The 15,279-nt window shown below is 42.5% G+C and overlaps 1 protein-coding gene across 2 annotated transcripts; it reads left to right on the top strand.

Moving 5' to 3' along the window:
• Positions 1-7,768: 7,768 nt before the first annotated feature.
• Positions 7,769-15,046, top strand: rad21l1 (RAD21 cohesin complex component like 1). Of its 2 annotated transcripts, none has more exons than XM_046364342.1 (14): positions 7,769-8,034; positions 8,310-8,513; positions 8,769-8,898; positions 9,038-9,137; positions 9,318-9,421; positions 9,599-9,727; positions 9,938-10,003; positions 10,889-11,008; positions 11,243-11,472; positions 11,730-11,817; positions 11,993-12,132; positions 12,265-12,378; positions 13,868-13,945; positions 14,243-15,046. In XM_046364342.1, exons 2-14 carry the CDS (start codon positions 8,367-8,369, stop codon positions 14,423-14,425), a joined length of 1,629 nt encoding a protein of 542 aa, XP_046220298.1. In that variant the 5' UTR covers positions 7,769-8,034; positions 8,310-8,366; the 3' UTR covers positions 14,426-15,046. The 2 variants fall into 2 exon arrangements, with proteins under 2 accessions (XP_046220298.1, XP_046220296.1); XM_046364340.1 differs by having other exon boundaries at positions 9,899-10,003.
• Positions 15,047-15,279: the final 233 nt, after the last annotated feature.

The raw sequence follows: 15,279 nt of genomic DNA, 5'->3' as shown, positions 1-15,279 counted from the left end.
ACTGATGTTCAGCTTGTTTGATTGCCTTGCGGAGGGAATAGCTACACTGTTTGTATTCGGTCATGTTTCCGGTCGCCTTGCCATGATTAAGAGCCGTGGTTCACGCTTTCAGTTTTGCGCATATGCAGCCATCAATCCACGGTTTCTGGTTGGGGAAGGTTTTAATAGTCGCTGTGGGTACAACATCCCCGATGCACTTGCTAATAAACTCACTCATCGAATCAGCGTATTCATCAATGTTGTTGACCGACGCTATGCGGAACATATCCCAGTCCACGTGATCGAAGCAATCTTGAAGCGTGGAATCCGATTGGTTGGGCCAGCATTGAACAGACCTGAGCCCGGGCATTTCCTGTTTTAGTTTCTGTCTATAGGCTGGGAGCAACAAAATGGAGTTGTGGTCAGATTTTCCGAAAGGAAGGCCGGGGAGGGCTTTGTATGGGTTTTGCCAGCCCGGGTCCGCATTCGATATACAGATCAAATTTAGGGAGCCTTGTTTTCAGATTAGCCTTGTTATAATCCCCAGCTACAATAAATGCATCCTCAAGATATGTGGTTTCTAGTTTACATAGAGTCCAACGAAGTTCTTTCAGGGCCGTCGATGTGTCTGCTTGGGGGGGATATACACGACTGTGATTATAATCGAAGAGAATTCTCTTGGTAGATAATGCGGTCTGCATTTGAATGTAAGGAATTCTAGGTCAGGTGAACAAAAGGACTTGAGCTCCTGTATGTTGTTATGATCACACCACGTCTCGTTAATCAAAAGGAATACACCCCCGCCCTTCTTCTTACCAGAGAGATGTTTGTTTCTGTCAGCGCGATGCATGAAGAAACCAGGTAGCTGTACCAACTCTGCCTGAGCCTGCCGTCCTGTACCTTTTATTTATTTTATTTAACCAGGCAAGTCAGTTAAGAACACATTCTTATTTTCAATGATGGCCTGGAAACAGTGGGTTAACTGCCTGTTCAGGGGCAGAACGACAGATTTTTACCTTGTCAGCTCGGGGGTTTGAACTCGCAACCTTCCGGTTACTAGTCTAACGCTCTAACCACTAGGCTACGCTGCCACCCCACCTTTGCTCCCCCCCTGTATTACTGAACTCTGCCTGACCCTGAGCCTGCCTGCCGCCTGTACCTTTGCTCCCCCCCTGTATTACTGAACTCTGCCTGACCCTGAGCCTGCCTGCCTGCCGTCCTGTACCTTTGCTCCTACTCTGGATTACTGAACTCTGCCTGAGCCTGCCTGCCGCCCTGTACCTTTGCTCCCCCCCTGTATTACTGAACTCTGCCTGACCCTGAGCCTGCCTGCCGTCCTGTACCTTTGCTCCTACTCTGGATTACTGAACTCTGCCTGACCCTGACCCTGAGCCTGCCTGCCGCCCTGTACCTTTGCTCCCCCCCTGTATTACTGAACTCTGCCTGACCCTGAGCCTGCCTGCCGTCCTGTACCTTTGCCCCCCCTGTATTACTGAACTCTGCCTGACCCTGAGCCTGCCTGCCGCCCTGTACCTTTGCTCCCCCTGTATTACTGAACTATGCCTGACCCTGAGCCTGCCTGCCGCCCTGTACCTTTGCTCCCCCCTGTATTACTGAACTATGCCTGACCCTGAGCCTGCCTGCTGTCCTGTACCTTTGCTCCCCCCCTGTATTACTGAACTATGCCTGACCCTGAGCCTGCCTGCCACCCTGTACCTTTGCTCCTACTCTGGATTATCGACCCCTGCCTGCCTTGACCTGTCGTTTGCCTGCCCCTGTTGTTACAATAAACACTGTTACTTCACACAGTCTACACTTGGGTCTTACCTTGAGCCGTGATACTGATAGGCTAATAATAATAATAATGAGTGGTTCACAGTGATGCAAGTACATAACAAACAGATGTAACTAACACAGAGTGATGCTCAACATTTGATTGGGTACTTTTACATGATTTTGTATTTTTTCATGCCTACATGCTGCACAAGCTTTATCGTTGTTAAAATGCTCACATTAGTACAGGAAAGAGTCATGAACATGGTGGAAATTAAAACCAGGTGAAACAGACTTAATCCAAGAGGGGCACACATAACAGAACAGACAGTCACACTAGTTTCTGTAAAATGCCTTGTTACTTATTATATTCAAAGCTGAAGATTAATCTGACTATTATACATTAGTTTATACTGGAACTGCAGCAGTGCACCATACAAGGCTTTTATCCCTCTCACTCCCTGCCCTCATCACTGTTCACTCCCTCCCTCTCACAACTGCTCCTTCTTTCCCCCCTTTATCACCCCCCTCTCTACTCTCTCCCAATCTATCTCTCTCCCTCTTTCTTTGATGAAACCCTCTGGTCATTATAGTGGGTAGTTTGGTTTAGGGCCTCTTCAAAGACTTGCTTCACCAGCTGTTATAGAGCTTCGCCACTGCTCCAGGCACCCAGTTAGCACACAACACACATTTATTTTGGTGTGTTTATTTCCAATCCTGCTGTCCCGCCTCAGCAGATACTGGGGGGCATTTCTGCTCTGGTGTGTGTGTGTGCTTTTGGGAGTTAGTGTGTGTGTGCGAATTAGTAATTCAATTTCCCCTGGGATTTATGTAATTGTAAGTTATATAATCAGTATGACAGTAAGGGCTGTCCTGCTCACATTACGGGTAGCCTAGACTCCTTCAGGTAGTACTATGGTTTAGGGGATTATTTGAGTACCTCAGTGGGTGATTCTATTTTGTTTGCTTTTGGGATACTGTATTTCAGAGCGGAAATAGAGAGGGAAGAGGGAGAGGGAAACTTATTTCAATTTTGGCAAACTAAGAAACAATACAGAGTTTCTATGGCCCTGAGGAGAATACGAAACACTGAGTTATTATAAAAGAGAATGGAAACAGACTAAAACAGTCTTGGTTTTAGTTCAGGCAAGAGAGTAACACTTCCCCCAGCTGGTTATAACAGGGAGTGAAGAAATTAAATAAACATCACATGCCAAAACAAAACTAGTTCAATTAAATCAATTTAGCTATTATAAATGATTTAATAAACAGAATCAACCTTTGGATTTGATGATCAAATAGTTTCTATTTGTTTTAGAGTTGAGCCACTGTCAACTTTTTAGTTGGCGCTGGCACACTAACACAACATTTTGACATTATAAAACATGATCTGTTCAAGTTCATAAGATTTCCTGTACTTCAGGGTAATACATTTTTGGATGAGCTAATACTTACAATTATATGGAGGGGGATCAGTGCCAGTTCAAAAATGCAATGCTTGAATGCTAAATAGGAATGTGAAAATGATAAATACATTTTTATTTTAATATCCAGTGCTTGACTTGGGTCGGAGCTGTCCAGAACGGAATACCGGCACTTCTAATTTTGGGGGAATGTACCAGCTCCTTTATAAAAAATAAAGTAGCCTATCGCTTGCCCAGATTCACTCACGGAGGCAAAAAAAGGTTGATCAAAGCAGAATGAAGGCGGAATATTCCTTGAATAGCAATGGTGAGTGGGCATTCATTTCCTGATTCCGCTTTGTTCAATCTGATTTGCAGCTCGTCTGTGAATCTGTGAGTGACAGTATTGTATAATTTTTACATTTATTTATTTTTCACCTTTATTTAAGCAGGTAGGCTAGTTGAAAACATGTTCTCAGTTGCAACTGCAACCTGGCCAAGATAAAGCAAAGCAGTTCGACATACAACAAAGTTACACATGGAATATACAAACATACAATTAATAATAATAATAATACAGTAGAAAAATCTATATACAGCATGTGCAAATGAGGTAGGATAAGAGAGGTAAGGCAATAAATAGGCCATGGTGGCGAAGTAGTTACAATATAGCAATTAAAGCTTGGAATGGTAGAATGTGCAGAAGATGAATGTGCAAGTAGAGATACTGGGGTGCAAACGAACAAGATAAATAAAAACAGTATGGGGATGAGGTAGATTGGATGGGCTATTTACAGATGAGCTATGTATAGGCGCAGTGATCTGTGAGCTGCTCTGACATCTGATGAGGGAGACAGCTAGTGAGGGAGGTAAGAGTCTCGGCTTTAGTGATTTTTGCAGTTCGTTCCAGTCATTGACAGCAGAGAACTGGAAGGAGAGGCGGCCAAAATAACAATTTGCTTTGGGGGTGACCAGTGAGATACACCTGCTGGAACGCGTGCTACGAATGGGTGCTGCTATGGTGACCAGTGAGCTGAGATAAGGCGGGGCATTACCTAGCAGAGACTTGTAGATGACCTGGAGAAATGGCATGATGCGCTGTTCCAAGTTGTCAAATGAGGGTTTGTAAGGTCATGAAAAGTAATGGAAATTAGTTTCATAATTGTTGTTCATGTAATTCATGAAAGAACACTTTTAAATATGATCAATCAATTAAAAAACTAAATTTCAGCCGAATCTGAATGACTCTTCAGTGCATGTCTGTGGTGCTGCGTGCCAGTGTGAGTGGGCCGTTGCCCGAGGAGAGAGAGCACAACATTTCAGCAGCCGGTATAAAATAATGACAGACAGAGTAACTAGATCATCAATTCAAAATATAACTAGCGAGATAACTGCTACAAGTTAACTACAGCCAAATAAGCGTTCATTTTGTTGTTGCCATTCCACCGGCACTGTAGAGATTAAATAAATCTGCATCATAGGAAAGATGCAATTCCTACCTTATCCATTTCATCCCTGATTTATTGAATGAGGGAATAATTTTAGAAAGACAATTATTTGGTTGTAATGTTAAAGACAAGCCTGCACAACCAGGAGCTCTCCAGATGGAAGGTTTACCACATGTTGACAAGATGTGACTAACAGTGCAGTTATATGTGGGGGGCTAAGTGCCTTGATTAAGGGCACAGTGGCAGGAGGTGGCAGGTCTACATGGGATCAGACACAGCAGATTTCCAGTGTCAATAATGCGTTCTTTTTCATGTAGGAAAGATGCAACAACAATAGTCATGAAAATGTTGGTTAAAAGTAATGGAGAAGTCATGGAAAATGCGTATAAACCGTTAACAGTGAATTAGAGGTCTCTAAAGCATAATGAGATTTGTGAATTTTGGTGAACAGAGCCAAAAGTACCGACTTTGAAAAAGAAAGCACCTGCACTTCTTTAAACCCAAGTCAAGCACCGTTCATATCAGTGTGCATGATTCATGCCACAATTAAGTTGCAAAATGACAATTAAAATCGAAAATGGTTCATTTAAAATGGTAAACAGAAATTGTAAATAAACATGGTAAATGTAAAAAGCCAAATGGTAAACAGGAAAATGTAATGTGCAAAGAGAATTTGAAAGTGTCTGTTGTCATTTTACCACTAACCAATTAAGCATTTTCTCTTTTTAAGTTTAATTTTCATAGTGCATGCAAATAGCTTCTTTGAGGTGTGAGCCAGGAGAGCAACACCACACCCCCATGTGGTGGTACATTTTAGCCATGTCAGGCTCTCTGTACATTGATTTGACTAGCGTAACCAACACACAGGGTGCTAACCCAGGTCTCCTACGCACCAGACAAACATAGCCCTGCAAAGCTGAAGCTTAGGCATTGACTCAGGGAGCCAATGCTACTCTTCAGGTATCAAGCAAGGTTAGGCCTACTCATCATATATGTGTGGTAACTGAACCACCTCAGTTACAATTCACCATCCTTTGACCTCCTCCTCCTCACAGATACCCATCTGAGCCATGGCACAAATATGACTGACAGGGTTCAAATAAGGGTTGTCTTGCACATCAGAAGAGCACATTATCAAATCAAATCAAATTTTATTTGTCACATACACATGGTTAGCAGATGTTAATGCGAGTGTAGCGAAATGCTTGTGAGTGTAATAACCAACAAGTAATCTAACTAACAAAAACTGCTTGTGCTTCTAGTTCCGACCAATGCAGTAATAACCAACAAGTAATCTAACTAACAATTCCAAAACTACTATCTTATTTTACACACAAGATATCAGTGATGTAGGGGATAAAGAATATGTACATAAAGATATATGAATTAGTGATGGTACAGAGCGGCATAGGCAAGATGCAGTAGATGGTATCGAGTACAGTATATACATATGAGATGAGTATGTAAACAAAGTGGCATAGTTAAAGTGGCTTGTGATACATGTATTACATAAAGATGCAGTAGATGATATAGAGTACAGTATATACGTATACATATGAGATGAATAATGTAGGGTATGTAAACATTATATTAGGTAGCATTGTTTAATGTGGCTAGTGATATATTTGACATCATTTCCCATCAATTCCCATTATTAAAGTGGCTGGAGTTGAATCAGTGTGTTGGCAGCAGCCACTCAATGTTAGTGGTGGCTGTTTAACAGTCTGATGGCCGTGAGATAGAAGCTGTTTTTCAGTCTCTCGGTCCCAGCTTTGATGGACCTGTACTGACCTCGCCTTCTGGATGATAGCGGGGTGAACAGGCAGTGGCTCGGGTGGTTGTTGTCCTTGATGATCTTTATGGCCTTCCTGTAACATCGGGTGGTGTAGGTGTCCTGGAGGGCAGGTAGTTTGCCCCCGGTGATGCGTTGTGCAGACCTCACTACCCTCTGGAGAGCCTTACGTTTGTGGGCGGAGCAGTTGCCGTACCAGGCGGTGATACAGCCCGCCAGGATGCTCTCGATTGTGCATCTGTAGAAGTTTGTGAGTGCTTTTGGTGACAAGCCGAATTTCTTCAGCCTCCTGAGGTTGAGGAGGCGCTGCTGCGCCTTCTTCACAATGCTGTCTGTGTGGGTGGACCAATTCAGTTTGTCTGTGATGTGTATGCCGAGGAACTTAAAACTTGCTACCCTCTCCACTACTGTTCCATCGATGTGGATAGGGGGGTGTTCCCTCTGCTGTTTCCTGAAGTCCACAATCATCTCCTTAGTTTTGTTGACGTTGAGTGTGAGGTTATTTTCCTGACACCACACTCCGGGGGCCCTCACCTCCTCCCTGTAGGCCGTCTCGTCGTTGTTGGTAATCAAGCCTACCACTGTTGTGTCGTCCGCAAACTTGATGATTGAGTTGGAGGCGTGCGTGGCCACGCAGTTGTGGGTGAACAGGGAGTACAGGAGAGGGCTCAGAACGCACCCTTGTGGGGCCCCAGTGTTGAGGATCAGCGGGGTGGAGATGTTGACAAGCTTGGAGGGTACTATGGTGTTAAATGTCGAGCTGTAGTCGACTAAACCAAAGCCTATAGCCAATGCAACTCTTCAGGTATCAGGCAAGGTTACTCATCATATGAACAATAAACCAGGAGGAATGCATATATTATGAGTAACTTTGCCTAGTGTTGAGTATCTTTGCCTGAGACCCAACAATTTGCATTGGCTCTCCAAGCTAAACTGCCCAGGTTTTGGCTTAGTAGGCTAAGATGTTCTTCTGGTGTAGAGTACACCAGGTTTGAACCCTGTCAGTTACACTAGTCTAAAATCAATGCACAGAGAGTGGGTTAGGGTTGGCAAGGATGTATCACTGCATGGTGGTGTTGCTCTCCTGGTTCTAGCCTCTATGAACAATTTGCATGCACTTTGAAAATGTAAATTAAAAGAGAACGCTCAATTGGGTAGTTGGGAAATGAAAATGAAAACAGCACATTCCCATATTACATTTACTATTTTCTGTTGAACCATTTGCCATTTTCTGTTTATCATTTTTATTTCGAATGTCAGATGCCATATTTGGTTTTGATTTGAATAACAATTTCATTGTGGCATGAATCATGCGCACTGATATGAAAATATAAACGCATGTATCATTTTCACATTCCTATTTAACGGTTAAGTATTGCATTTTCGAACTGGCACTGGTCACCCTCCATACAATCAGGCATAAAAACACACAGGTACTGTGTTTGATAAAGAGGTTGAAACCTCACCGAACCATGCTGTAGCTATATTGATAGCTATCACTTTGCTTGAGGCGGGATGCTCCACTCGCGTGCCAAGCTGGTGCCAAATGAGCGGGCTAATATCGTTATCTCGCGCCATCGCTACCTAGCTTTTCAGCGTGTTTACCACCGTCAAACAGGCTTACTTTGGACTTAAACGTGTGAGTATCAAGGTATTGTATCTTATCTGAAAACGGGGCTAACGTTGTTCAGAAATTGAACTTTTTTTATTCAGCTACAGTAACTAGCTGGTTAATTAATTTGCTAGCTGACCATATAGCAACGTCAAAAGGTTAGCTGTAGCTCGTTGTCAACGACGCTTTCGAGAAAGTGGCGCGTTTTCATAGTTGAATGCTTGTTGAAACAAATACTTTGCAAGTGAATTGTGCCATATCAGATTAACCAACTTGTTGTTCTTATCAAACAACCCCCGCAGTTATCAACAGGTCGAGGACTAAGTTAAATTAGGTGATAGACCACCAAGGCTTTCACCATGATGTTCTATACTCAGCTCTTCACATCCAAGCGCGGGCCTCTGGCCAAAATTTGGTTAGCAGCTCATTGGGAGCGGAAAATCACCAAAACTCATGTGTTTGAATGCAATTTGGAGAGCACCATCAAAGACATAATCTCCCCACAGGTAAGCTAAACTTAGTTCTGTCTGCAAAAGTGTACAAACAATGGGATGAAATGTGTTTGTTTTAAGGTTTGTTAGGCCGATGTTAGCTCACCATCATGTACTCTTGTTGTCTCCTTCAATGCTTTTTTTTTGTCTCAATGTCTGTGAAAAAATATCTGATACCGGTAGCCACACAATGAGCACATCACTGATGAAATGACTGATATAACTTAGATCTGTCTCTGCTTGTCTCTGCTTGTGTGCAATCATTTTCAGATAAAGATCGGCTTACGGACTTCTGGCCACCTACTTCTGGGAATAGTGAGGATATACTTCAGAAAAGCCAAATATCTCCTTGCTGATTGCAATGACGCTGTTGTCAAAATCAAAGTGGCCTTCAGACCAGGTTAGCCAGGTATCCGTTTTGTGTGGTCAATGTCAACATTTTAATGACAGTAACTCCATGTTATTCTGATCATTGGAAGAATATATCAGCTGAAGTCTTGTATCAAATGATACATTTATTTCTGTTGTGTCACCATCAGGACAGACTGACATGCCTGCTGAGGCACTGGAGGCCACACTTAAAGCAATCACGTTAATGGAGGATTTCACTGACTTTGATTCCCAGCTACCAGATGCGAAGTACTTTTGTTTTTATTTCTCTCTCTCCTCATTTCACCCTCTCACATACAAAGCAAAAAGATATTCACCCAATACTCAATTTAGGCTAGTTTCAGTAGATCATGGGGGTGTGGATGCGTCACATCACAATATTTGTATCAAAAAGTAATTTGTTATGTTCTCTCCTCTCTCTGACCCTAGTGCCATAGGTGTTGTGGACCATTTTTCACTGAATCAGTGCCGAACAGAGGACATCACCCTCAAAGAGGATTTTGGAAATAGCTTTCTCATATTTGAGGACTTTGGTAAGTGTTAGGGTTGCTACTCCACAGTACCTGCCTGTTTCTCCCTCAAAGTTAGTTTACCCTCACTTTCAAAACTCTAGTTTTATCTTGCCTTCTCGCCATAGCCCACGTTTATCTCCTTCACTCACATTGCTGTCAATAACTTTCTCTGACTTACTCTGTATCAAAACATTTTAGGTGATGAGACCCAGTCTCACCAAGGGGGCATGTTAGATGTGAGTTTCCTAAGCCTGGCCCAGCAAGGAGATGCTTTTGGCGATGAGGACACAGGCTTGGACAACCTGGGTGACGTCCTTACAGGGTTAGGTAGATTACTTTCTAAATGTTTTCCGTTACTCCCCAACCCTGCATCCTGACCTGGACTCTTAGGAGCAGTTTCACTTTAAGATAACATATCGGTTCCACATCTGAACACATCGACAATGTTCAAATGCAAACCTAGACAACGTCTCAAATTCCTTTTCAAATCCTGTGTAGACTGTCTAGCCAGTTCCAGTGAGCATGCTGTTTTGACAGATTTTTTCGAAGCCGAACAACAAAATATGTTGCCAGAGACTGCTATGATGGATGTTAACCAAGAAGGTAATTTTGTGTTTATTTTGCTTCTGTCTTTTAGGAAACTTCTAACCCTGTCTATATATTCAGTATAACTGTAGATATTGGTATGAAGGTGTCTCCATCTGTATGAGACCACATTTCTACCACAGATAGAACAACAAGACAGATATTTCACCACATGTATAAGTGTGAAGCATCCACTTGGTGTTTCCACTCACCATCAAATATGGTAGTGAGAGGAAGCCCAGTGGCCGGCAGTGGGAGAAGATGGAACGAGATGGATTTTGGCCGACATTCTGCTAATTATCTCATCGATGAAACATTTGATCTCAATACAGTTTTCTGTTCCCAAAACTACAATCTTTTATGAACAGAGTGGACTAAGTTTTGTAGACTTTACCCTTTGCCAAAGTAAAAAATAAATAAAGTGTTGTTTAGGAGTGCAAAGACTAATTGAATTATTGCACACACGCACTTCAGAGTAGGCGTTCCCCAACGTAAATATGCAAATGCAGGCTAGAACGCGCCATTAGGATCTCGCTAGCTTATGCTTGGCTCTGTCCACCTCCTTGCCTGTTCTGCCCGCTAAGGCTCCTTTGTTCCCACTTGAAACGACAGGCTGTGATCTTTCTTGGTTTAATTATAAAAATATTTGGTTCTACTTTGTGCAAGTGTTGAAGTGCTCTGGCAGCAAGTGGCAGTGCATACTGGAAAATTATCCTTTCATTATTCAGGTGCCATTTTCAATTTGGTGTTAACTTTGCAGCAAGTAAATTTGATTTTTCCGGTGCTGGAACTTTTCCCAAAATGGGGTGCTTCATCGTTATTACATTATACAGTATAATATTAATCCATTGTATGCTGTCCATGTCTACTTTACGGTATGCCCTTCATTCCAAAACCTTGCAGGTCGTCCAGAAAGCTCTACTACATCTGCACCCATGGAGGAGGATCACCCTGTCCTGAATGAGACAACTCTGTTGGGCAATGAGAAGGAGGGCTTCGCTCTGGAGCCTGTCACTGTTACGCGTAACTATTTAGCTGCCTGACACGCAACATCTTTACACCCCAACATGGCCATTCTCATAAATGCATTTACTGTCCTTCAAACACACAGTTATCTAACTGGGCACAACCTCTATCACACATCAAAGCCATAAGTAATATAATATCCTGTTACTTATTACCTGCGGTGGAAACTTGTGTGAGAAGCATAGATAAGCCATTGGAGTTAAACCTTCTGTTTGCCTTCCGCTTCCTTAGCAACCTTAGAGAGGAGGAAGGGGAAGAGGAGAAGGAGACTGGTGGTGGACCAGGCCAAGGAGCTGTCCAACCAGGCCATCAGGGAGCAACTCTCTGACTACTCAGATCTCACTGCCCCACTGGACATCGCCCCACCTACCCGCCATCTCATGCAATGGAAAGAGAGTGGTGGGGTGGACAGGCTCTTCAGTCACCTCTGTGCCCCTGTCATTCATCCACACCTGCAACAGGTAAGCAGGGTCTGAAATTAACATCTGTCCCATCAGTCAAATGTAGGTTGACATATTTACCTGTAATGTTTATCTCATCTGTTCCATAAAAAAATACAGGTTCAGCTTAAGAATGTTGTTCCACCTAATTCATACCTATAATAGATACATATTGTATTCCACACTTTAAGTGAGGAAATTTAATTCACATCTGTAACCAGTGATGTATAGCAGCGGTGCATTTTGGTTCAACAACTGCCCCCATTCTGTCTCTGCAGCTCTATTCCAGGGATGTGTTCCGTGTGAAAACAGATGGAGTTGTCAATGAAGATGACCATGAAGAGATGAGAGAGGAGAGACATGAGGGTAGGAGGTCATATTTACAGAGAGCAACACCATGTTATATAAATTATTTATCATCTGAGAACATTAGACTAGCCATTAAATGAAATTGAGGGAATTAAAGTGCCCCCGGACCCCATTACCTTGGAACTGTTATGTTTCCTATTTGGGTTTATACATTTTATGTGTCTCTGTACAGTGGAAACAGATGTAAGCGCCTTGCTCAGTGTCCTGCATGAGACCATGGATCCTGAGAGAATTGGACACAATGTGGAGCTCACTCCTCTGCACCACTATGGGAATGACAACCCACCTGAATACTTCTGGGACGCAGTTCATGTAAAGAGCTCAACATGAACACAAAATATTCATATAACCTTTATTCAACAAGGTTATCCTATTGTCTATCTTTGTCTGACAACATTCCTTGATTCCTCTTTCTCATTTCCCCCTCTTTTTCTTGTCTCTCAGGATGGGAGCAGGTTGGAGGTCTCTCAACCTGAGCTCCCGTCTGAGGATTCCATGTATGTTCATCCTTCTGGAATGGAAAGGGAAACTCCATCGACTGTACCACGGAACACACAGGTGCTTTCACATGCTTTGAATACGCCCACAGACACGCATATACACTACCAGTCAAATGTTTTAGAACACCTACTCATTCAAAGATTTCTTTTATTTGTATTATTTTCTACATTGTATGGAATCATGAATCCTGTTGTAACCAAAAAAGTGGAAACAAATCAAAATATTTGAGATTTTTCAAATAGCCACCCTTTGTCTTGATGACAGCTTTGTACAAGCTTCATGAGGTAGAATGTATTTCCATTAGCAAGTGTGCCTTCTTAAAAGTTAATTTGACATGAAGGTCAGTCAATACGGAACATTTCGAGAACTATAAAAGTTTATTTAAGTGCAGTTGCAAAAACCATCAAGTGCTATGATGAAACTGGCTCTCACAGGAAAGGAAGATCCAGAGTTAACTCTGCTGCAGCGGATAACTTCACCAGCCTCAGAAATTGCAGCCCAAATAAATGCTTCAGAGTTCAAGTAACAGACATCTCAACATCAACTGTTCAGAGACTGCGTGAATCAGGCCTTCATGGTCTAATTGCTGCAAAGAAACCACTACTAAAGGACACCAATAAGAAGAGACCTGCTTGGGCCAAGAAACACGAGCAATGGACATTAGACCGGTGGAAATCTGTCCTTTGGTCTGATGAATCCAAATTTGAAATGTTTGATTCTAACCGCAGTGTCTTTGTGAGTAGGTGAACGGATGATCTCCGCATGTGTGGTTCCCACCGTGAAGCGTGGAGGAGGAGTTGTGTAGGTGTGGGGGTACTTTGCTGGCCTCCACAATCACCTGACCTCAACCCAATTGAGATGGTTTGGGATGAGTTGGACTGCAGAATTAAGGGAAAGCAGCCAACAAGTGCTCGGTATATGTGGGAACTCCTTCAAGACTGAAGCATACTGTGAGAGCAACCCAATACTTTTTTGGAATGTTCTGCAATGGCCAAGTCAATCGCCTGACCTGAATCCAGTTGAGCATGCATTTCACTTGCTGAAGGCAAAACTGAAGGTGAAAGGCCCCAAGAACAAGCAGGAACTGAAGACAGCTGCAGTAAAGACCTGGCAGAGCATCACCAGGGAGGAAACCCAGCATCTGGTGATGTCTATGGGTTCTAGACTTCAGGCAGTCATTGACTGCAAAAGATTTGCAACCAAGTATTAAAATTCACAATTTAATTTATGATTATGTTTAATTGTTTTGAGACCCGAAAATGATGTATTAAAATGGTTGTAATTCCTACACGGTTCATACAATAATTTTGACAAAACCCTTAAATTATAGATGAGAGTACACTTTAAGCACGTCTTGATTGTTTCCTTTGAAATCCATTGTGGTAGCATACAGAGCCCAAATTATGCAGATTGTGTCACTGTCAAAATACTTTTGGACCTGACTGTATATACACACACACTTGCGCGCACTTACACAAACACGGTCATCATGAGTGCGGTGTGACGTACGGTACACTCTGTAATGTGTTGCTATCTCAAACTACAGTCTATGGTGGACAGCCAGGATGACTTGGAAGAGAAGAGGATGACCAGCCGAGCACAGAAACTACTAAATGCTCTCAAAGTAAGAACTTGATACCCCTATGCAGCAGGGCATCCATTCTTACACTTAGTCAGCTTGTTAGCTCGATTATGATCTAACCCAGAAATCCTCAGTCACTGAGGACAGGGATATTAAAGAGGATTGGGCAGGATTAGGGGACAATCAGTGGAAATGAAATTGCTGTGATTGTGTGTTGTGTTATAACAAACGGATGGGATTTTCCCTTATCTGACATTTATCCTTCATATAAAACAGAAACTGACCTATCCCTGAGACAAAAATGTTCATGTTCTATGTTGTCCTGACATCCCTGAACAGATTCAGAGCAGCAACGCCATGTTCAGCCTGAATACTCTGTGTGAGAGGAACAGTCGCTCCCAGGCCGCAGCCACCTTCTTCTGCCTTCTGGTGCTGAAGAAACAACAGGCCCTCGACCTGCACCAAAGCGAGCCTTACGCTGACATTATGGCCACTCCTGGACCCAGGTTCTATGAGACGTAGAGTAGGACTCGTAGTGGAGGAAGGAGGAGGAGGTTTTGATATGAAGACACCTTGTTCATAGACTCACTGCTCTGTCAACAACTGCACAAGCTCTGTAGTGGTCTTGACACCCTCATCAAATGTGGACCTTAGGAGGGTAGCTGATTGAGAACTGAATACACCAATAAATATAATTTTGATAAAAGTGACCAAACTGGGTTGTGACATAAAGCACTTACAAGCACTACTGAGATAGTTATGGTACCTCAATGTATCTCCCAGGGTCCAAACCCAAGTTAGTTACTCATTCCCTTTATGAGAAAACAAGGCTTGCTACAAGACATTATTGGGACAGAGTTATCGTCTGATTTGGGACACAGTAAAAGTTTATGAATGTTCTGTTATTTTGTTCAGGTGCTTTACTTGTTTGAGTAATATGGTTTGTTATTTATTATGCTGACAGACTAAGATTTTTTAGATTGACCAATTTCAGTAATAAGGGTGGTTTTGGTAGTGTTTTTAACTTTAGATATTTTTTAAACTTGTAACTGTGTTTTTATTCTTAAAGCTATGTAAATATACCCAGTAAATCTTATTTAATGATAAGAGCCTTAATTAATGTGTAAAGTCTCAATTAAAAGAAGTACAAATTCACCATAGGATGAACTAATACTTGTATGTGTAATGCTGATACAATGGCAAGGATTTTAATGAGTCTGTTGAATTTTACATGCCTACATCACTGTTGCCCTGATCATGTCCTTGTCCCTTATGCCCTTGCCACTTGTAAATAGACTGCCTAACAAGCTTTTATCTCAGACCATCCCCAGCAATGGTAGGTGTTAGATAATTGCCGAATGATGCGGCATGATCCA

The sequence above is a fragment of the Oncorhynchus gorbuscha genome, linkage group LG10 (assembly GCF_021184085.1).
Source record: "Oncorhynchus gorbuscha isolate QuinsamMale2020 ecotype Even-year linkage group LG10, OgorEven_v1.0, whole genome shotgun sequence".
NCBI classification, from domain to species: Eukaryota; Metazoa; Chordata; class Actinopteri; order Salmoniformes; family Salmonidae; genus Oncorhynchus; species Oncorhynchus gorbuscha.
Note: the sequence above shows the minus strand (reverse complement) of the source record. Positions and strands in the feature narration are given on the sequence as shown.